General features: G+C 37.5%; 1 protein-coding gene across 3 annotated transcripts in view; it reads left to right on the top strand.

Annotated features, from left to right (window-relative positions):
* Positions 1 to 23,403, top strand: part of ZNF652 (zinc finger protein 652) — a 34,333-nt gene extending 10,930 nt beyond the window's left edge. Inside the window, exons 5-7 of one of the 3 annotated variants that reach the window (XR_012475906.1) lie at positions 1,169 to 1,992; positions 12,637 to 12,779; positions 14,830 to 23,403. Coding sequence is in view for 1 of the 3 variants with exons in the window: in XM_074224219.1 (XP_074080320.1) it covers positions 1,169 to 1,674 (506 nt within the window). In the remaining 2 variants the exon portion in view is untranslated. The other 2 variants (XR_012475905.1, XM_074224219.1) reach the window with 2 other exon arrangements.
* Positions 23,404 to 24,386: the final 983 nt, after the last annotated feature.

Below are 24,386 nucleotides of genomic sequence, written 5' to 3'. Positions count from 1 at the left end.
AAAATAGTTGGATCATTTCATAACTCTTATCAACAATGCATTAGTAAACACAGATCTTCTAAACTGCAAATCCAGTGAGGCTGCAGTGGGTGGCAAAAGGAATAGATTTCAGTAAAAGTTGGCAAGTCTAGTAGCCTATATGAAATCTGAATTGTTTTTAAACTCCAAAATTAAAGGGTATACTCATATACTGAGTATTTTGTGAGGAAATACAGTAGAAGACAGAATTTCCTATAGGAAATTCTCAGCTAAAACTCAATTATATTTGGTTGAGATAACAACTAGAGGGGCAGCTAGGTAGCATAGTATATAAAGCACCAGTCCTGGAGTCAGGAGGACCTGAGTTCAAATTTGGCCTCAAACACTTGATATTTATTAGCTGTGTGACCTTGGGCAAGTCACTTAACCCAATGCCTCACCCCCCCAAAAAAAGAGAGAGAGGATGACAACAAGAAACTACTTAAGAGGTGTACTCTTGAGAACTGAGACAGAAGGAGTTGGTTCATGGGGTAAAATTCAGCAAAACATTAAAATAACTTTACTAGAAAACATGAGAACAGCACATCAAAGTCAATTTCTTTTACTTATTGCATCTGATACCTTGGACATAGGTTTTATTTACTTTTAAATGTGTGGGTGTCATTAATTCTAAATTTGGAAGTTTATAATTACTACCATATGGTTTGGTGTTTTGAAATGGTTGAGTTTGTATTTTTTTTAGAATGAAAAAAACATTGATCTTAATTTTTTTTGTTATTTTATTTTCCTCAATTATATGCAAAAACAAGTTTCATAGTTTGCTTTTTAAATCTTGAGTTCCAAATTCTCTCCCTTCCTCCCACCCCAATATCTCTGTTTGAGAAATCAAGTTATTTGATATAGGGTTAAAAATGTGTAATCATGAAAAACATTACCATAATGGTCATGTTGTAAAAATAACAATCTCCCCCCCTCAAAAAAAAAAAGAAACCTCAAGAAAAATAAAGTAAAATAAAATATGCTTCAATCAATATTCAGATACCCATCAACCTGTATTTGAGATAGATAGTATTCTTTATCATAAATCCTTCAGAGAATTTGTATTTTTTAATCAGGAAATGTTGTTTGTAAAGAATATCAACAGCTGCAATTTAGGGTGTTCATTGGTTTTTGTTTCTTTTCTCCTCAGGAGAGAAACCTTTCATCTGTGAAATTTGTGGCAAAAGTTTCACCAGCCGCCCAAACATGAAGAGGCACCGCAGAACTCACACAGGAGAGAAGCCCTATCCATGTGATGTGTGTGGTCAGCGGTTTCGCTTCTCCAACATGCTCAAGGCTCACAAGGAGAAGTGTTTTAGGGTTACCAGCCCTGTGAACATCCCACCTGCTGTCCAGATCCCACTTACAACTTCCCCAGCCACCCCAGTTCCTTCCATCGTGAACACACCCACAACCCCTACCCCACCAATCAATATGAATCCAGTAAGCACTCTTCCCCCACGGCCCATCCCCCATTCCTTTTCACACCTTCACATTCACCCACATCATCCTCATCACCTTCCCATCCCTCCAGTCCCTCACTTACCCCCACCTCCAGCACTCTTCAAGAGTGAGCCTTTAAATCACAGAGGCCAGAGTGAGGACAACTTTCTGCGACACCTGGCAGAGAAGAACAGTTCAGCACAACACCATTAACAACTATCTCCTTCAATCTATTGTCCCTTGGATATGCACCTCCTGGAGAGTTTGCAGAGTGGAAGTCAATGAGGTTGTCTATAGCTCTACACATTCCCTCTTAACCTCCAGCAAAAGAGCCTTGTCATTGGCTTGATGTACCAGCAAATCTAAGTGGATGAATGAGAAGACTACCTTTGGCTCAGAGAGGATAAGGATCATCATAACCAGGGGAGTCAATGAAACTGAAGCCCAATATGCTTCCTTTTTACTGATGACTTTTATAAATTTCAAATATTGAGACTTGTGGAATTTTATAATTTCATATCAGCTGATGAGGTATGCTTGCTTTTATATCCTGGACTTCTCCTCAAAGAGGGGACAGGTCTGGTTTCCTTTTACTAATCGGGAAGGCTGTGAGATTAATCCAGAGCATTAATTGTATCACTGTGTATTGTAACAAATTCTTTTCAGCTTTTGATGCCAGCAACAAAGGTGGGCTGGCTGCGTATCACATTATATCAAGCATTATAGAGGAAGACAAAAATTTCTTGTTTGTGTAGCTCTCTCCTAATGCACTCTTTATTTTACTACAGAAATTATTTTAGAGTTTTTGTATAGACCTCTTTAGTAGTTACCTGTTTCTAAAATGAAATGTATTTCAATAAGCGGTGTAATTTTTTTCAGTGTAGCTGGACCTATGTTGTAAAATAGAAAAATTTTTATAATCATAAAAATGTGATTCTTAAAGATGCATATAGCTTCTATAGTTAAAAGTTATCTTTACATCCGTACTACTCAAAGGTGCTTCAGAGACTAAATGTATCTGAGAAGGTCTCCAGGCCAGATTGCTGCAAAAATTATGTTTTGCTTTCAGAACTTGGTATAAGTTATTTGATAGTTTTTAAATCTCCATTTCCCACCCAAGTGTCTCTTAGGCTCACTGATCATGCTCCTTTACCATAGGTGGAGTATCATATGAAATGTTTTGAAAAGGAATGGGTCTTTTTCCCAGGAAAATACCGAAGAACACGAACACACACACACACACACACACACACACACACACACACACTCACAGAAAATGTGAGAAGAGTTGCTCACCACCTTGAAATGAGCAGGGAGTGGAGATTGATGTCAGTCATGTCTGTTCCTCCTTATTAGGAACAGTGTTCATGTTTAACTTTTATGATATGACTAATTTGACTCTCATATCATGTGCTGCTTGTTTTCAGGTTGCTTTCTTTTTCTGGAGTTGTTAGGAGAAGGAAAAATACTAAACACGAATCACAAACATGATGTTACTGATAGAGGCTGAACATAAGCTGGTCATATGATTGAAAATGTCTTTTATCACTGGATATATCCACAACTTGGAGCTTTTCAAACGTGTAACAATAGCAAGGGAAAACTCGTAAGACTTCACTGTCCAAACCTAAGCAAATGTTTCTGGAGTGGCCAATTTGAAGAAGTGGTGGGGATAGCACACCTCTAATACTTTCAGCCTAGCAATTTTTTCAGAGATTAATGATATTCTAAAGAGTCAGCAATTGTTATAGGGAATGGTTCAGCAGAAGGCCTTGCACATTGGTTACATTCAGCTGCTGAATGACTCTTATTTTTTTTTTACCCTTCTCTTTTAATATTAATAGTGCTTACTCTTAACAATAAGTTTAGAAATTGGTGTTGTCCCCATGTCAGAGAACTGAGATTTGACTGTCATTGTCTTCTTTTATTTTTTGTTTTGTTTTCTTTTGGTTGTTTTCTCTCAGAATTCCCCAGGGTCTCTCTTCCTTGTCCCATATTTTCAAATAACCACCTCTACCAGTACTCCAACATTTGAAGGTTCCTTCCCCCGCCCCCCCCCCCCCCCGAGATGCAGTTGTGTTAGAGGGTCTCTTCTGGCTCATGGTCTTTGTGTTATTGCATAAAACTGAGGGCTAAAGTCCCTGTTTTAAAGCAGCATATTCTTTTCTCTTCCCATTTTCTTACTTTACTTTATCTGCTGTGATTAGCAAAGGAAGCATTTGTAATGGGGGTAATCTCTGATTACCTTTGCTTCTTGTTTTATATGTAAGCCTTAAAAAATTAGGATAGTTTTAAAGAGTTCTTTCTCTTGATATTTAGATACATTTTTAAAGCTCCCAGGTACACAAACCAGTAATAAAAGCTGGGTCCTTTTTTATACGATTTTTATCCTTAATGGCTGCTCTCCCATAAACTCCTTGCATTCCATGCCACACTTTTTGTCTACATTTTCATGTAAGACATGCCACTATTTTATAGTTAGATCTTTTAAAAATGCTTTGTTTTATTGTTCAAAATGTATCTCAGTTAAATTATATCTTTCTTTGTTCTAAATTGCTTTACAGTATTAGCCATTCTGCATTATAATTCAAGACCATTATGTTGTGCATTTCCTGGGAATACTGTAATGATACACTGGGATTTTCAGGTGGTCCTACCTGTGATTTGGAGTTGCAAATTTATAACCCCTAAGAAAGAACCCACAACCCATGGGAAATCCAGTATTAAGCTGTCCCTACCCTCCTAAAAAAGCTCAAAAAGACTTTTAAGAAATCAACTAAAATTGTCCCAAAATATGTTTATTCAAGTCATTGTGGAGCAGCCTTAAAGCATCCTTAATTCTTGTTTAATTTTGTTTTCTGAGTTTTGACTTTACTTGACTGGTATCCATGGTTTTTAGGAAAAGTACTCAGAGAATCTATGTCTTCATAATTTTCACATTAAATATTAATTAAGACCTATTACAGAATACATAGGGAGTACTTCTGAACTTGAGAACTTCAGGATTAAGCCTTAAACAAAGACCTATGGCAGGTTAACCTAAAAACTCAGGAATTCAAGAGTTGAAAATTTGGTTGATAGTCATTATTTGGCTTCCCTAATAGGTATGTTGACTTGCCCTTCTCTCTACTCACCCTGCATAGTTCCATAATCCAGTATACTGTTCAGAATGATTAATTAGATATTCTCTTGATTTTAAGAAAAAGGAATTTGGAGGAAGTTTATCTCTAGTCTTTGCTATGTATATTTTTACATAAGTCTCTAAAGGACCTTGAAGGCTACATTATGCAGTGGATTTAAGCATTACCTTGGTATTAAGTGAGGCTGTCTGTTATTACAATATCTGTAACTGTCTTTGACAGTTCCTCAAATAAAAAATCTTAGCCCATAATGTAAAATTGCTGCTTTACCTAGTTGAATCAGGTTAGCTTATATTGAATGAGGTTTTTTTGGTTTTGAACAATGGAAAAGAGGTAAACATAACTCTTAAGTCTTATGGCACATAGCTTCACTGCCACGTATATATTTGTGACTTCATTCTTATACACTTTTAATAAAAAAGGGAGGCTTCCACATAAAATCTTAATATAGTATCAAAAGAAACTAGAGAATTTGTAACATGTACTTTGTTTGAAGCCTACCATTTGACTATTCTAAATGAATGGCTGAGTATGAAAATACCATAAGGTGTACTTAAATGCTTTGGAAATACCTTTCCAAGACTCCCTTTAATTTGGTTGTTCACTTACTGTGTGCCTGGTGTTCTGAAGATGATGTCCTCTGTGGAAAAAATGTTTGCAAATACTGAATTTCCTAATCTCTTCTCCTTTTACACTTACCTGATTTTTTAAAAAGTTTTCATATTTGTAGGTTGGATGTTTGTTTCATTTAATTTAATTTCAATGACAGTTTTTCATTTTTAGATAATAGCAATTATGATGAAACTCATTGAAAAAATATACCCTGTTTTACAAACCCATGTCAATTTGAAATATAAAGTATCAATACTTTGTATTATCAGACCTCATATTAAATTTAGAGATATTTCTGCTTGATCTACTTTAAATAAGGATATTATACTATGAAAAGCAAGTTAGGTTTGTATAATCACAAAATAAGCATTTTGATGTTCTTCTAGATTTAGAATCATGAGAATGTTTGACAAAAGGTGATAAATTGTTTTTAAGAATTCTGCCAATTATATTTAAGTTCATCTCACTTAGAATCCTGTATATTTTACAATTAGACAAATTGATGTTGGTTTTACTTTTCCTTTGAAAAACTCACTCCTCCTCTTCTGAACCAAGATTAGAAATCCCATTTATATTAAAAAAAGCATTTTTTCAGTAATGGAAAGGTCATAGGTTATTAGAGATAGTAACATAATTATGCAATAATAGCTTCCAAGCTAGCCTGCTTCTGTCATCTGTAGCATTTACAATAATTAATAATGACCTTCTAATCCTGGATTATTACTACCTCGATAAAGCAAACCAGAGGTCCTCTCTCCCCTTATTATGGAAGCCATAAAAGTTGCCACCAGTATGTCCATTTTCACAGTTCCTTACTTTTATACTCTATAAGCCTGACTTTTTATAGACCTTGCAATCAGATCCTTTTGTCATAGAGGAAAGGCTTTACAAGTTTGGACCAGCATGGAATTTTAGCTCCTTTGGTTTAAATTTGGAGGAGTAGGTGAATTCACCAGGTGAATCAAATTCCACATTTAAGTCAAACCATTTTACCTAGCTGTATTTTTACTGATGGAAGACTAACTTTTCCCCTCTTTTTGCTATTGCATTGTTTTGGAAATTAATTGTGGAATGAAATTCTACTTTGTTGTTCTTTTAATTAATTGGTGTCATCAAATCACCACCTAAATTATTTCTTTTCCTTACATTACAAAAATAAATGGAAACCTAGATTTTCTTATCTTTCTTCCATCATTGCAGCTTAAGCCCTCTCTCATTCTTGAGTGCCTTGAAGAAACCAGCATTCCTGGAAAATTTTCTCCCTGGTTTAGATCCTACCTCTGCTTCATTTTCCATGAGTGTTGGATTTTGTCTTTAGTCCATTAGGTTTAGCTCTTCAAAAACTAGTAAAAAGCCTCAGAAAGAAATTTTGAACATATCTCTGAGTTCTCGCCACTAATTTTCCAGGTTTTATAGTAGCAACTGATGATATATTATTTATACCCTAGACATTCATTTCCTGACTCTTCAGTAACAAAAGATTTGGTCTGTATCTTGATTCTTTAACATTTGCTTGCTTAGCCAGAAAAAAATAAGTTCATTATATATTCTATGTACAGTTTTTGTTCATCTTGGTCTTCCTGAATTCTTCCCCTTTCACTTAAAGGGGTGGGCTTCAATGCTGCGGTTGTTATACAATGCCTTTTTTTCCTTTTGTTCTCTCCAAGAATCAATTTGCAAATTTGGCCATAACAATTTATCTTACTCAAATCTAATTCAATATAGTTTCTTAGTTCTTTCAGAAGCCCTTTTGGCTTGACTGTCTAACCTTTTTTTTTCCTTTCTATGATCACCTATCCCAGGGACTTATCTTTGTTTTCTCTTTGAAATACTAGTCTCGAGGTAGTTCACACTCTTTTTAAATTCTTACCTTATCTCCCCCATTACTTCTTGGCCTCTCTTTCTTCGAGGCTTCCCCTTCTTATCCAATCCCCTAAGACATCATGTAGCTATTTCTTTTTTCTAGTTTTCTCTACAGTCAGTCTTTACAGTATAATTATTACTGAATATGAAGGACATTAAAGAAAAACAAGGGTTGCTCTATGTCACTTCTGGGTCTGAATTGGTAAAAGCTCTACTTCAACATTTTGCTTTGCTGCCACAGAAGGAGTTTGTACTGTGCATAGACCTCTCTTCCTTTCAATTCTTATCCAAAACATAAAATAGAATCTTTAAGAAATGAAGCAACTAGATTAGTTGGGTTTTTTGATTTCAAAGGAATACAGATTATTCTGAATATTCTTGCTGTCATCAGAACCTTTATAAAGCTGCTGCTCTCCCTAAATACATTTTCTTTTTGTGAGTGGGCTTTTCTAGACTGAGTAAACTCATAAGAGGAAAAAGGGGATATGATGAGATAAGAGACCAGAGAATATGACTATTTGTGAACCTTGAATTCTCTTTGTCTGACCACATACCTTCCCTCCCTCCCTCTTTCCCAAAAGTTTAGCTATACTTTTTTAGAAGGGGTGACTTGTGTATAAACCATGTAATTTTTTCTTCTAAGTTAACATGTAAACATTTCATTACATCAAAAAAATTTTTCTTATTAATTTTCTCTTAACTTGTCTATTTTCTTGAGATTATCACCTAGAGGTTTGGCCTTCTCAAGTGTTTATTGGCTGATAGGTAGTATTTTTAGCTTTTTTTTTTTTTTTTTAGGCAGTGAGGTTAAATGACTTTGTCCAAGGCTACACAGCTAGGCAGTTATTAAGTGTCTAAGGCCAGATTTGAATTCAGGTACTCCTGACTCCAGAGCAGGTGCTCTATCCACTGCACCACCTAACTGCCCTAGCTATTTTCTTTAGTTGTGCCAGGAAGAAAATAGTGATGAACATTTGGAAGAATTAAATCAAGTCTGTCAAGAAAACTTGATTTGTTGTTGCTGAGTAGCAAAGTGATGAAACAGTCAGCAGAGGGGGCCCTTGTTCTCTGCAGAGGCTGCCTCACAGCCTATCTGATCCAAGGTTACTCCACATTTGTGAAGACCATTTCTAGTGGGAGTAGAGATATGGTAAATTACTTCCAAGGGGATGGAACAGGAAAGGAAGTAACAAAAAAAAGTGGTTGGATTTTGGTTAACTTTGGAAGACATAAGCTATTCAATGCTTCTGAATATAATTAGCTGGAGACAGATTGAATGTGTTGAGAAAGAAAAGTGCTCCCGAATATACATCTCTTCCTGCTTATATTTCTTTAATGGGGTATTATGAGAAGGAACAGCTTAACTATCAAGACTGAAGTCTCAAATCATATTTTATATAGGACTAAGAAACCAGCTGTTTACATTTGAAATTTAGTAGGAAATAATTTATACCCAGAACTTAACTTCCTAGAAATTCTCTCATTTTCTGTTTGAGCATTTGAATTATTCTTGATAGGTCAAGAGTTTAAATGATGTATGATTTCAGTGTTTGCTGCTAAAGTTGTAGCTACAGGCAGCCTCTGAATATCTGATCAATGCCTTTCAATCTTTCACATTTAGTGTGCATGTACATTTTATCCATCTTTTGGCAGGGGCTATATGATTCAAGTAAATCTGTCATCATTCAGTTTTTCCTTTGCCCACAAGGGGAGCAGCAGGATTTTTTAAAAATCTCTCTTGCAAAAAAGACAGCTTTTGTATTATGTAACTTTTTTTGCTTCTATGTCTTCCTGCTTACTGAAGTGTTTACTTATAACTTTGGGTTCTAAAAATTTTATTTTCTCTTGTAATCTCTGCTCCACTTCTCTTGATGTAGGCAGACTGGTAGGGAATGCTTTGATTCCCAGAGTCAGGTATGTTTTGGGAGTATAAATTGGACAAGGGTATCCTGACTAGCCTGTTTAAATAATAATGCCCAGTGATCAGAGCTGATCCTTTTCCATGTGGAGTAGAAGCTTTTTCTTAAGTCTTCCTATGTCGATGCAAAGCAGGAATGCAATCTTGTTTTCTGTTTCCTGCTCCTTTCCTTAACCTCTCCTCTACTCACTACCCCTTTCTTGTAATAATTGGGAAGAATAAGATAGACCATGCAATTATTAACTCTCAGGAGTGGGGCAGGGAATGGGGATATTCTTGTCATTTTGAATTTAATAGGAAGGAGACTAAAAACCAAATTTGGCACCATAGTATAGGATAAATAGTTATACCTCTCATCTCAGCTCCAAATGGATAACTGTTACACCAGGATCATTATCTCCTATGTCAGACCAAAGGCCCTAAGCTCTGGAATGACATCTTCAGCAGGCACTCCTTCAGCTTGAAATTCAACCTGGTACTCTGTACTCTGTTAGGCTAGAGACAGACAATCTAAAGTAGTAAATAACAGTCTTCACCAGGACTAGGAGATTTGTTTAGACTAAGTGGCAGCATTTCCTCCTGCACATAAACAAGCAAGTAAGCACCCAAGGAGAACTACCTAGGTGAGTATCAGTCAGTGGAACAAGTGCAATTTGCACCTGGAAGACTAGATATTACTCTTGGTCCCTTTTTATCCAGCCTAACCAGACCCTAAGAAAATCTACTAAGTAAGCACAGAGCATCGATTTTATCTACTTGTAACCCCAGCGCTTAACAGAGAGCACTGAAGCTGTGATCAGCTTAGTAGCAGATGGTTAGGTGTAACTTGTTTGCTCTCTTTTTTTCCCCTAACAGTACATAAATCACTTGCACTTTTCTTTATTTCTTAAGGAAAAAAAATACAGTTTGCTTGCCAGGAATCGTTGAGCATTAGGTTTACAAAGCTTGTTGTTGAATGTTAAAAACTTGTCCAAAGGAGTTTGGCAAAATAGAAGCTGCTTGGTCCCTGTTCTTGCCTTCTCAGTCATAAGGACTATTAGGCTATGTAGCTTGTATACTTATGACAAGTCCTGAACAGGGCAGCATTTCTCTCCTACCTCTCTGGAGATGCAATTGAAGGTCAAATCAGACTTAGGGCAGGTACCCCTCATGCTGCAGCAAATTCAAAGGAGTCTTTGAGTTGGGGAGGTGACAGACAAATAGGACAGGATTTCTGGTCTGGAAAATCCCCAGGAGAGGCACTTTGCCCCCAGGAATTTCAGTGAAGTAAAACTGAGCTCTCTAGCATTTCCAAACTAGCTCAAGCTATCTAGTTTACCTGGGACACTTGTTTCCTGATCCTGTCAGACCCCTCATTGTATTGATTCTTTTCCCTTTGTGTTGACCATACCATAATTATTATTTTTTTAGCAATTGAGAATGCACTTTTATTTCAATTCAATCATGATTTTAAACATAAAAATTATAGATTGTTAAAAACTACTTTTTGTGTATTTTTAACCACTCAATGTAGCATTGTATATTTTATTCTTGTGAGACTCTGGTACAAGGTGTGCCGCTTCACGATATTTCCGAGATGCTGGGCCTTTGGATGTGTACGGTAACCAACCTAATGCTAATGTTCAAAGTAAAAGAAGTAGCCATATCTGTTGCACCTGTGTCTTTCTTTCCTAAATGTCCCTGAAGGAAGAATCCATTTTCTTCCCTTCTCTTTGAGATTATGGGTTATATATTAAGAACCATTTGGAGATCTGATTACCTTATGAGATGATAATAATCACTGTAAAAGTGGTTCTAAGTGATAGCAATGAATTTCATTGAACCATCCATACAAACTGACCCAATAACATACTTTGCAGGCCAATGCCTAGAGTTACAGTGGGCAAAGGGTGTTGGATTTTCAGCATAATAAGCTAATTAAAAACCAATATTAATCAATACTTGGCTTCATTGACTCCCTCAGCTAACTGAGCCTTAGATGAATCAGGAAACTGAAAAACACTTCTAGAAATTGCATTTGGCTTCTGAACTGATTTAAGGGAAAAAATTGGACTTCAAAAACAATTTGCAAACTGCGTTCAATAAAAAGAGATGCAGAATTTAGAATCTGAGTGGACATTCTGCACCCTCTACCAAAAAAAAAACCCTTTCCTGCTGAGGTGGACTTTCTTGCCCCAGGGGCTTCTACTCTAATTTATAACTTCGAGTTATACTAGGGAATATTCCCAGTGATACTAGGGAATCAGTTTCCCAAGGACCAAGGAATTTTCCCATTCAGCATTGCTTTTGCTGTGGGTAGGACCAATTAAACCTTTCCCTTTGTTTAACTCAAGCTCCAACAGATGAATGTTCTCCTAAAGCCCAAACCACAGGAATCACATTCTTCTTCTACAGCAGCAGTGTCACATTCAGGCAGGGTTCACTAATGAACATGCAAGGACTGCATATTAACTTGGTTTTACAATGTAATGTTTTCTGCGTTTTATTATAGTTTTATTTATTTTGTTAAATATTTACCAGTTATATCTGATTCTAGCCAGTTGGAATGTTTGACACTTCTGTTCTACAACCATTCTACTCTGATTCAGTTAAGCACTTAATTGAGTGCTTACTATGAATAAGGGGCAGCTAGGTGGCACAGTGGACAAAGTGCCAGCCTTAGTATCAGGAGAGCCTGAGTTCAAATTTTGCCTCAGACATTTACTAACTATGTGACCATGAGCAAGTTGCTTAACCTGTTCACTGTCAGTTTCCTCATCTGTAAAACGAGTTGGAAAAAGAAATGGAAAACCACTCCATTCTCTTTGCCAAGAAAAACCCAAAATGGGAGAGAGTTGGACACGACTGAAGTGACTCAGCAACTACTGTGTACAAGACACTGGATCTAAAAGGATATAAAAATAATCCTCACCCTCAAAAAACCTAGCTTCTAATTTGCTATAAACATTGGCATACAATTAATTTATAATTGCTTGATCTTATTCATTCATAAATGACAATTATCATGTAATGGTCTTAAATGAATATAAAAACATGAATTTATGTCATAACAAACTCAGTTTATTTTTTCTTTATTTTTTTCATTTTTTTTTTTTTGTTTTTGCAAGGCAAAATGGAGTTAAGTGGCTTGCCCAAGGCCACACAGCTAGGTAATTATTTAGTGTCTGAGACCAGATTTGAACCCAGGTCCTCCTGACTCCAAGGCCAGTGCTTTATCCAGTACGCCACCTAGCCGCCCCCTAAACTCAGTTTACTCTAAAGTCATCATATTTCGTTTATGCTCCTGTTATTGATGATCCCCCAGGACCTTTGGGGTTCTAGCTTTAAGGTACCTTCTGTTTCTCTTTAATCCAGTAAAATGAAACTGGCCCCTCCCTATTCCCCAAGGATATTTTTTATACAGTAGTTTACAGTTTATGTAGTCCTCTATAGTTAAGTCATTTGGGGCATGCTTTATTGCATCTTAATTATTTCACTGGTTTTGAAAGCCCCCAAATTCAATCTATTCCACCTTTGAAGCTCAAATCTTGACATGCTATTTTAACATAATTCACTAGCCATTTTTATACTCTGGTCAAAAATTACCAGTGGTTTCAACTCATTTGTTTCTGTCACCATTCCTTCTGGTCTGCTCTTGCTCAGCTACTATGACGGAGGGAAAAAGAAAGAGGTCCTTGTGCCCACTCCAAGCTTCAACAGTTCAGCCACTCCTGATCTCTTCACCATCCAGAAGATTGATCTACTCATCTGTGTTCTGAAGCATTCTTCAATTTTTGCATCAGGAAGTACCCAAACCTCTACCCTCTATTCTCAATCCTTGCATCACTTTTGCACTTACATTTCTTTTCTGCACCCAGATTGACCTCACCATTTGTTCCATTCTAATTATGCTACACTTGATCTCTCTTAAGATGTTACCTACAGAAAAGGAATTTGGTGCCTCTAGTACAGCATTCTACAACATTGTCCATGGTCTTAAAGCTCTTACTGCTTTTTGTGATTAGTAGAGGAGAATATTACATTCAGAACTCAGAAGACCTTGGGCTTTCTTCATTTAAAACCCTCTGGTGCTCAATAAAATGCAAATGGTGGTAATGAGCATTTTGTAATTTTATAGGTGACAGAAATGCTAACCATAGGTATATGGCCAGATTTTGGATGAGTGGGTACAATATAGAGACATTTTGATGAAATACTCCTTGACTGAGAAGCCAAGCCATAAAAGGTTTTTTTTTACCCTTTGGTGGGGGAGGGGTCCCTTTAAAATGATGTGTGTGTGTGTGTGTGTGTGTATATATATATATATATATATATATATATATCTATATATATATATATATATATATATATATATATATATATATATATATATATATGTCCTTCAAGCCCCTCATTTGTGAAAGGACCCAGACAAGGCTTCAGAGGAGTAAAATGTAGAGGTTTGATATATCAATTAGTCAGAATAATGAAAATCCCCCTGGTGTCAGGAATATTGAACTAAAAAAAATATTTGGAATTCAGTCAGACAAAAAGACAAAATAATTTTGCCTGTTTTCAGTTGTGGCTTTATGAAAGTGAATTAGAGGATTAGATCAAGTGTTATAAAAAGAGAACTTGATTTCATAGCTGGGGAAGTATGGGGAGGGGGATAAGGTACAAAGCACAAATGAGAAGACCTGGAATTTTGAAGCTACATGATTGCAGGTTAAAAATCCAGAGATCCTAGATTTAGAAGAAAGTCATAGAGCAACAATTTATAAAAAGAGTACAATGTTTGTACCCATGTACAAACTGGGACTGGATGGCAAATAATGGCCTAAACCATCCCAGACCACAGAGCAGTCCACACCCTGGAAAGTTACAAAATTAAAAAGTTGAATCAGTCCTAGTTACAAATTAAGACTATTTACCTTCCTTCCCCCAAGGAACCACTGTCTTTCTGCCCCAGTCACCATTTAAAGGAAGATGAATGAAGCTTGTGTGTCTTGGGAAAATAAGGCATGTTTGGGTTGGATCCTTTTGAAACTAATGCCCACTGTCCTAAATTAAAAAACAGGGCTCAATTATGGCTTCTTCCTTTTTTAGTAATCCAGTATTGGGGGAAGAATGTTAATTCAGGGAGAAGCCCCAGGAATCTGATTCAAGAAACTCCCTTTAGAAGCTTCCCAATGTCCTTAATGTCCCTGCGCTCCTGGTGGATTTCAAGGGCTCTACTTTGTAAACCCAGAGAGATGTCTGCAGAGTTGAACCAAACCAGACTCCAGCAGTTAGGAAGCAGGGTTCGTTTCATTAAGTAATGAATAACACCATCTTTTGGAAGGAATTGGGGATGATGCTCCTAATTTCAGTGAATTGTATTGGTTCTGATTTCATGTTAGGATAGTCCATTGTCAGAACTGTATACTGCAACTATATTGCTGTCATCCTGTCCTTTGTACTCGTTAATTCACTCACCCTTAATATTGCTTATCCCAGGGACTCCTCTTGGTCCCTGTTAATTAAACTAGCAATTCATTCAGAGGAGTTTCAATCCCCTGCAGAATGAATTGTAGACAGAGAGTAAAGTTGGCCCTTTGAGCTTTGAATCATAAGATTGCACATCAGATCTAAAGGTGGAGACGGGCCTTGGAGGTCATCTAGCACAAGCTTGCTTCAGTAATTTGCCAAAAGTTATGTAGCTAGTAAACGGCAGAACTGATGTTTGACCTTGAGTCCTCCACCAATGTTCTAGAGTCAGGTGTTTATTCTCTTTTCTCCTTTTCCTCCACATCATTGGTTTAAAACAATTTGAAAACCTGATGTCAATCTTTCTTATCTGGGGACTTTTTATTTCAGCCTTGCAGAGGAATATAAGCAATTCAGTTGACCAAGCTAAAGGAAGGGGAGCAGTGAAAATCCAGAGGAGCCAATAACTCTAAAGAGAAGGTAATCCAAAATTCATTTCTCTTTGAAGTAAATCTTATATAATTGCATATTTGCAAACTTCCCTTCTTCATTAGGTTTGTATCATATTAAAATGTTTGCATTCTCCAAGTGCAAAGTGACAGATGGCAACAGGAAGGATGGTGCCTCCAAATCATCCTGAGAGGAAGAATCTATCCATAGACATTAGAGAGTAAGCTGTACAGATTCACTCCTCAGTCTTTCTGCACACATTGTGGTGTTTTCTGATTATGAGAAGAGTTTAATTAGAAGATATTTTGTCTCCCTGCCCAGTATATGTAAATTGGAACAGTACTCTTCTTTCTTTATCCCAGAGGCAATTGTCCTTAATATTTGGCGTTTCTAAGTTTTTTTTTTTTTTCCAGGTGTGCTTTGAAACTCAGCTTCCTCATCTGAAAAATAAGGGAATTCTAACTAGGTGATCCTTAAGGTTTGTTCTGGCTCTAAATCCAGTCTTCTCCTTAATACTTGTTTTAAATGCCACTTCCTAGCCAGCAGTTGTATGAGTCACATTCTGTAGTGGCATGCCTAGTATAGAATTTCCTCTTGTAGTGGCTGACTGTAATCCTTGGATAGCTGGACATTCAAGCTCTTTGGGTTTCTGATGGTTGGTAAAGAAATTATGATTGATGTAAATTCCCTAATGCCTTCAGGGCACATGATTTGCACATAATAGGTGTTCAGTAAACTATTTGGAAAATGAATAGATGAAAGCAACCATATTTCTGGTATGCAAGCAGACTATGATTGATTATGATATTTACCATTTATAAGTGACTGTTTTCCAAAGTTCAGTAAAGGAGATTTTTAAATTATATGCTGTTTTTAGTATAAAAAAATTTCACAGTTTCAAATTTTTTGGAGAGAGCACTGGATTGAGCATCAGAAAACATAGATCTAAGTTCTAGTTCCACTACTTACTGACAGTGTGGTCTCTGGTACGTCATTTGACTTGTCTGATCTGATTCATTTATTTCATCTGGAAAATGGAAAGAATAATACTTGTACTACCCGCTTTAATGTATTGTTATGATGTAAGTGAGGAAGCATGGTGTAGTCAATAGAGAACCAACCTTGGTTCTAGTTCCACCACTGACATGTACTGACTGTGTGACCTTGGGCTCAACATCTCTAGTGGAGTCATGATCATCAGCGTGAGTTTCCCTTTACTAATACTGATTTCAAATCATCCAGACCTTCTTATCCTCGGTGATTCATGGTTATGTTCTTCCAAGAATCCTTTATAAAAGCTTGATAACCTTAGTGGTTATCACATTCAACTCATATTCTGATTCCCAGCTAACATGCCAAATAAATAATCAACCAGCCTCTGCTTAAGGCCTTAAAGATGCGGGGAGCCTAACACCACTTGAGTTAATTCATGTCACTTTTAGATAAGGATAGGGGTTCATTGGTGCAGAGAGCTGAAATTTTTATCAGTGCAGATTGGCATCTTCTCTGAAATCCATAGTTTTATCAATGCCTCCTACACCATCGGCATTGTCCAGGGTGCCATAATCACAATAAGTCCAAGGTGTAATACAAATCTAATTCATTGTTTCAAAGGTTGATTCTTTATCTGTTGGTCATTGCTGCCATTATTCCACTCTTGGATAGTTCTAATTGTTACAAATTTTTTTCTTGATATTAAGCCTAAATTAACCACCTTGCTATCTTCTACTTATTGTTCCTGGTTCAGGTTTCTGGAGTCAGCTGAAAGCAAATTTAATCCCACTTAACCCTCATTCCATCCTTTGAACTCTTACCCAATCCTCAAGTGACATGGACTCTCAGTGCCTTTCAGCATCCTGAATGCTTTCCTCTGAACATTCTCCAGCTCATCACTGTCTTTCTTAAAATATAGCACCCAAGGGGTGGCTAGGTGGCGTAGTGGATAAAGCACTGGCCCTGGAGTCAGGAGTACCTGGGTTCAAATCCATCTGGTCTATATGACCTTGGGCAAGTCATTGAACCCCTTTGCCTTAAATAAAAACATTTTTTTAAAAAACCTGAACACAACCCTCCAGAAGAAATCCAACAAGGGCAAGAGGATGGTGTAATTATCACCTTATTTCTGGAAGCTTACCCCTTTCTTAGTTCAGTCATTAAACTTCTAGGCATCTTTCCAACCAATTGTTGTCAGATCATGCCAACCATCATTTTGTACCTGAGAAACTGAGTTTTTGTGCCCATGTTAACTTTAACTTTACATTTATCTTCTTTAAATTTCATATTATTTGATTTAGTATAGCGCTATAGATTATCACCATCTTTAGCTCCTATCATCCAGTGATTTAGCTGAATTTAGCCTCGGTTTTATGTCACTTGCAGTTGGGATTAGCATATCTTTTATGTCCTTATCCAAGTCAAACAGCACAAAGGCTTAACACAAATTCTTGGGGGCACTACAATGAATACCTCCTGGCATGGTGACATTAAATCCAGTTGTCTACTTTTTAAGTTTAACCATCTAACCAGTTCTGAATCTGATTTATATTATCATCCTGTCCACATCTCTCCATCTTCTCAATGAGGTAATTTATCAAAATCTTTACTAAAAATCTAGGTAAACTATATTTATAGTAGTCATTCAGCCATTTGGTAATGCTATTTTTAAAAAAATGAAATAAGGTTAGTATAACAATTCCTTTTCTTTGTGTGAAGTCTTGCTGGCTCTTTCTATTCCTCATTTCCATTCCTAGCTGTTCTCCAACCATCTCTTTAAAATTGGCCTGTTATAAAGTGTTCCCAGGAATCAAAGACAAGCTCACCAACCCATTGTTTTCATACTCTGTTCTCTTCCTTTTTTTTTGAGAACTGAAATATTTGCCCTTGCCTTGTACTTTTCTCGTTTCCCACAGTCTTTCAAATAAAACTGACAGTAGTTCAGCAATCACATCTGTTTCAGTACAAGGGCATGTAATTCAGCTAGCACCAGCTAACCTGAATTCATTGAGGTCAGGAAGGCACTTTACTGATCTTGCATACCCACTCTCCTAAAGCCATTTTTATCCAGTCATTTCTTGGGTGAAATTATTCTCCTTCACAGGGAACAGAAGAAAAATATGTTTTAAGAAGCTTTGCCTTCTCTCTGGTGTCCATTCTATCTGTTACTCCCAAGCAAAGATCCTCTCCTTCCTTTGATCTTTCTTTTTCTCTTAATATGTTTCTAACACACACACACACACACACACACACACACACACATTTTCTCTCTCTCTCTCTCTCTCTCTCTCTCTCTCTCTCTCTCTTTCTCTCTCCCTCTCTCTCCCTCTTTTAGATTTTCCCTAGCTTCCCTCAACAGTTCATTCTGACATTCATTATGTTTGTTACCTAGCCCTCTTTCTATCTTCTGTATATTTCTTTTAAAAGTCAGCATTGGTTAGTTAAGTCCCTGCATTTCCACATCAGTCTCTTCAGATAAAGGGAATTGTTTCCCCTTGTTTCTTTAGTACTTCATTTAAGCATTTCCCATCCTTCCTGGGCTGACTTCCCTGGTAATATTTTAGTTGATGAGACCCTACCTGACCTTCCCAAATTTTTAGGTTTTCTTAAGTCTTTCTGGAATGAATGAAAAAAGGCTTAGTAAGCCCTTGCTATACAATCAATATGCTAAGAGCTAAAGTTATGAATAGAAAAAATAAGGTAGTCCCTGGACTCAATGAGGTCATACTCTAATTAGGGGAAATTATATATATAAGAGGACAGCTAAGTGATGAAGTGGCTAGAGTTGCCAGGCCTGGAGTCAGGAAGCCGTGATCACATGTGGCCTTGGACACTTACTAGTTGTGTGACTCTGGGCAAGTCACCTAACTCTGTTTGCCTCACCTATAAAATGAGCTGTAAAAGGAAATGGTGAACCACTCCAATATCTTTGCCAAGAAATCCCCAAATGGGGGTCATGATGAGTCAGACGTGACTGAAAACAAGTGAACAACAACACACATATAACAGAGTTCAGCAGATGGTGAAGCCCAGGGGTCCTTAGGATGTTTCAGCATGTCAGATGGAAGTGCCTGGGAGTCTGGAGAGAAGAACAGCAGGTCAGGTGAGAAAACCCAGGGAACCTTAGAGTACAGTGGCAGGGCAGACAATAAGGCCTGATAGTCATCCCCTCAGAAGAATTGTAATTAGTCTCATCTCCTCTTCACATTCTCAACTGTCATATTGTATTTCCTGCTTTAAAGGAGTTAACATGTCTTCCGACTTAAAGGAGGGACAAAAGTTTCAGCTTTTCTCACATGGACCCCATTTATTTCTACCTCAACAACCTGTTCTCTGTAAATAAGAATCAGATCCAGAATAGAATTTATTTTTGTTGGTTCTTCCACCTTTTGAAGAAAGAAATTATCCTTAAGATAAATCAAACAGTAAGATTTTGAGCTCCGGCAGATGTCTGGATAATCAAAATACTCTCTCACTATAATTTCATTCTTCTAAACTTGCTTCCCAACTTCTCATACCAATAGTCAGTAGTCATTTATTTAACATTCATTTTTTTGTACCATTTTGAATTTCACATTTTTCCCCCTCTTCCCTCCTTTTCCCTTAACAGTGAGTAATCTGATATATTATACATGTATAACTATGTTAAACATAATTCCATTTTAGTCAGGTTGTGGAAGAAGAATCAGAACAAAAGGGGGGAACTATGGGAAGGAAAAAAAGTATAAATTTTAAAAAGTGAAAATAATGTGCTTTGGTTTGCATTCAGACTCCATAGTTCTTTCTCTGAATGTGAATGTTTCCATACTGTTGAGAAGAGCTAAGTCCATCATAGTTGATCATCACACAGTGTTGCTATTACTGTATATAATGATCTGTTTCTGCTCACTTCATTCAGCATCAGTTCATGTTGGTCTTTGCAGGGGTTTTTTTTTTTTTTGGCAAGGCAATGGGGTTAAGTGACTTGCCCAAGGTCAAGCAACTAGGTAATTTTTCAGAGTCTTGAGGCCAGATTTCAACTCAGGTCCTCTTGACTCCAGGGCCTGTGCTCTATCCACTGCACCACCTAGCTGCCACCTTCCTTATGATTTCTCACAGAACAATAGTACTCATCACATTCATATACCACAATTTATTCAGCCATTCCCCAATTGATGGACATCTCCTCAATTTCCAATCAATAAACATTTGTTGAACTCCTGCTACTATGAGTCAGGAACTGCTAAGCTCTGGGAATCCCAAGAAGCTACAGTCTAATAGGGAAATATAGTATATAAAAAGAAGCTAAAAGGGGAGTGAAGTTACCTGGTTTAGGGGAATGATGTTAATGGAGTTGAAACTGAGCAGACCAGCTTATGGCAGATGAAGTTAGGTGGAAAAGTCTGAGCCTTCTATAAAGAGAAGTCTTGTGAGTCCTACTGTCAAGCCCTCTGATCAGAGGGGAGAGATACTGAGGATGCTGAGGTTTATTAACAAAACTGGATGATCTCCAAGATGATGAAATTTCAGGTGAAGAACTTAACCTGGGACAGGGATGATGCTCAGCAGAGCAACTGATGGTAAATACATTTTCTATATCTGTTAAGGTGATCTGTGGTATACTTAAATGACAAAATCACTTCTGTTTCTCATTTTTTACTTCATTCAAAAGTCATCCACCAATTTGCTTTCTTTTCTGCTCCCTGGGATTTCTTCAAATCCTTTCTTACTATACAATGCTACTCTACTCTTTATCTTTTAATTAACCTTTTTGATTTTGAATAAGATATTTAGAGCTCTATTCCAGTTATGAGTTTCAGACCATGAAATATCAGTGATATTTGAGGTCAAATTTTACTCCTTGCTTTAAAGCATATTTATAAAACCTAAATTTTGGACATTTGTATTTAGATATTTAGGGACAGACATTTTCTACTGTTTCCTTTATTTTGTATATTCCTTGGAGACTCCTGAGGGTCTAAATTGCTCTCTTCCTCCTTTGTAATGACTCTTTATAAGTAATGCAATCTTCCCCTCTCCCCTTCTTTTATGTCTTAAGCCCTTTCAACTAGACTTGAAAGATTGGAAAAACATTTTTCTGATCACATCACTCATTCTTATGTCTTAAGCCCTGGTCCAAAAGTCTGAGTTCTGAGCCAGTTGTTCATTTCTCAAATCTATCTTTTCTGTTTATCCTGCCTTCAATAAGCAGTGGCCCATGACTTTCTGATCTTCAGTTTCTTGACAAAGATTTCATAGTCTTTGACAACCCTTTTAGGTTTCTTCTGGCAGTGTTGTTATGACCACTTTATTTTTTTTTTAAGATTTTATTTATTGGGACTTCCCGCCAAGATGGCGGAGAGAAGACAGGCAGAGTTCTAAAGTCTCCTTATCTTCCCTTATAAATCATATGAAATAAACCTCTTAAAAGAAATCCGATTGACAAAATCCAGAAAGAAAACTCAGGAGAAGAACATCCACCTCAGGATCTGTCTTCTGAGATGTGGGTGAGTCCGGGCACAGAGGGCAGACTCTGTCGGAGCACGGACCAGTGAGAGCTTGGGAGCCTGAATCAGCCTGAGATTAACCTGATTAGCAGTGGGGCTGAGGGCCTGAGAATCGAACCAGCTTGATTAACCATGGGGCTAGAGCCTGGTCAACTGCCAGGGCTTGAGTTAACTAGGGAGAGAGACATCAGTGGTGGGACTGACTCTCTGGAACCTGTCGGCAGAGCTGGAGGGAGAGTTTCGGTGTGGGAGACCTTGCAGACATTGATCCCTGGGCTCCTCTGGTCAGGAGGAACTCAAATACCTCCATTTCAGCTGAAGCCTCTTCCTAGAACAAACACAATTACAGACTACCTCTGCCTCAGGCTAAGGCCGAGCAGCTGACAATAGGGAGAGAGATCACCTCACCCCAGGGTATAGCACACTATTGATCAAAGATAAAAGTATTCAACAGCTTCAACCTTTCCCTTCAGGCCAAGGGAGAGGGTCTCAATCAAGGTCACAGACACTCCAGAGAAGCAACCATCACCCCCTACTGGCCAACTGGAGATATTACACTCAGAGAGCAAAACTTCTAGCATCCCCTACTGGCCAGCTGGAGATATTGCACTCAGTGAGTAAAGCCTCTAGGGATCCTGACACCAAACCCCTGTGAACCAGCCCCTCCCCAACTCAAGGTTTTAGGATAATGAAGAAAGGCCAACGCAATGGAAGGTCTATAGAAAAATTCTTGGAAGGAAAAGACACTAACTCAGAGGGACCTAGAACCTCTGAGGAGAATAGGACCTGCTCAACAACACAGAAAGACTTCCTTGAAGAAATAAGGAAGGAGTTTAAAGATCAATTGGAAAATTTGGAAGAGAAAATTAACACCTTGCACCAAGAAAACAATTCTCTCAAAACCTCAATTGATCAAATGGAAAACTCTTTTAAAAATAGAATTGACCAATTGGGAAAGGAGTTGCAAAAAAGATAAATGAAGAAAATTCTTCTCTTAAAAAAAATGGAGTCTGTGGAAACTAATGATTTCATGAGACAGAAAGAGTCTGTTAAACAAAACCAAAAAAAATAAAAAAAAATAGAAGAAAATGTAAAATACCTCATCAGCAAAACCACTGACTTCGAGAATAGATCAAGGAAGGACAATCTGAGAATTATAGGCCTTCCTGAAAACATTAAAGAGGAAAAAAAACCTAGACTTAATATTACAGAATTTAATGATGGAAAATTGTCCTGATATCATGAACCAGAGGACAAAATAGTTACTGAAAGAATACATCGATCCCCTCTGGAAAGAGATCCTAAAATGAAAACACCAAGGAATGTTGTGGCCAAATTCCAGAACTATCAGATAAAAGAGAAAATCCTGCAAGCAGCCAGAAAGAAACAATTTAAATATCAAGGAGCCACAGTAAGGATTATTCAGGACCTGGCTGCATCAACATCAAGGGATCAAAGGGCCTGGAATGAAATATTCTGAAGAGCACGGCAGCTTGGAATGTAGCCAAGGATCCACTATTCAGCAAATCTGAGCTTTTTCAGGGAAAAAGATGGACATTTAACGAAATGGAAGACTTCAAACAATTCCTAATGAAAAAAACCAGAGCTAAATAGAAAATTTGGACATCAAACAGGAGGTTCAAGAGACACATAAAAAGGTAAAAAAAAAAGGGGTGGGGGTAAAGGAAAAAACCTGCTATCCAATAAGATGAAACCGACTGTATCCAAGCATGGAAAAAAGATTCTCATAACTCTTGAGAATTGTAACTATCAGAGAGAATATACTTAGCCAGAAGTGATGGATACTCAGGATTTTCTATGACTTAGATAGAATGATTTAAAAACACCTCCTCCTTAAAAAAGGGGGACAAGAAGGAGACAAGAGGAGGGAGGGGGTAAATCTCATTACATTAAGAGGTACAAAAGGCCTGTGGTAATAGAGGGGAAGAAGGGATGAGATGAGAAACACCTGAATCTTCCTCTCATTAGACTTGGTTTAAAGTTAACTTACACACATACTCAGTTAACTTAAAAAAACATCTTACCTTTCAAGTATTAAAAAGGGAAAAGGGGAGGGGGGAGTGGAGACAGGGAGGGGGAGAAAAAAGGGTACTAAGAGAAGGAAGGGAAGGGAAAAGGGGAAAGAAAGGGGAGGGGTGGATATAGGAGAACAAACACACTGAAGGTGGTGGCATTCAGAAACAAAATACCGGGGAATATGGATAAAGGGGGGAAAGGGAGGAAAATACAGAGGGAAGATAGCATGGAGGGCAATAAAGAATTAGTAATTATAACTTTGAATGTGAATGGGATGAACTCACCCTTAAAATGTAAGTGAATAGCAGAGTAGATTAAAAACCAGAATCCTACAATATGCTGCTTACAAAAAACTCATTTGAAGCAGAGAGATCCCTATAGAGTAAAGGTAAAAGATTGGAGCAAAATATATTTTGCTTCAGCTGAAGTGAAAAAAATAGGGGTAGGGGGCAACTAGGTGGCACAGTGGATAAAGCATCAGCCCTGGAGTCAGGAGTACCTGGGTTCAAATCTGATCTCAAACACTTAATAATTACCTAGCTGTGTGGCCTTGGGCAAGCCACTTAACCCCACTTGCCTTGCAGAAACCTAAAAAGAAAAAAAAAAAAGAAAAAAGTAGGGGTAGCAGTCCTTATCTCAGACAGAGCAGCTGCAAAAATAGATAGCTTTACTATTACCTTTAATTTAGGGAAAAAAAAACAACTGGTATTGTATCATCTGATCTTGCTATCTCTTTTACTTTGTGTTTCTTCCTTGAGGATATGATTTTTTCTCTCATCCATTAGATTTCGGGTGGAAACAATGTAGAGACTGGTAGATTGCCTTCTGTGGGGGGTGGGGGGATGGGGGAGGGAAGTAGGATTGGGGGAAAAATTGTATTGAGTTTTACAATTTTTCCCCCAATCCTACTTCCCCACTCACCCACCAAAGAAGACAGTGTTATGACCATTTTAATCATCAGTGGCGAATAGTTGGGGCTGC

The sequence above is a fragment of the Macrotis lagotis genome, chromosome 2 (genome assembly GCF_037893015.1).
Source record: "Macrotis lagotis isolate mMagLag1 chromosome 2, bilby.v1.9.chrom.fasta, whole genome shotgun sequence".
In the NCBI taxonomy this organism is placed as follows: Eukaryota; Metazoa; Chordata; class Mammalia; order Peramelemorphia; family Peramelidae; genus Macrotis; species Macrotis lagotis.
The sequence above is the reverse complement of the archived record's forward strand: the minus strand, read 5'-3'. Positions and strand labels throughout refer to the sequence as shown.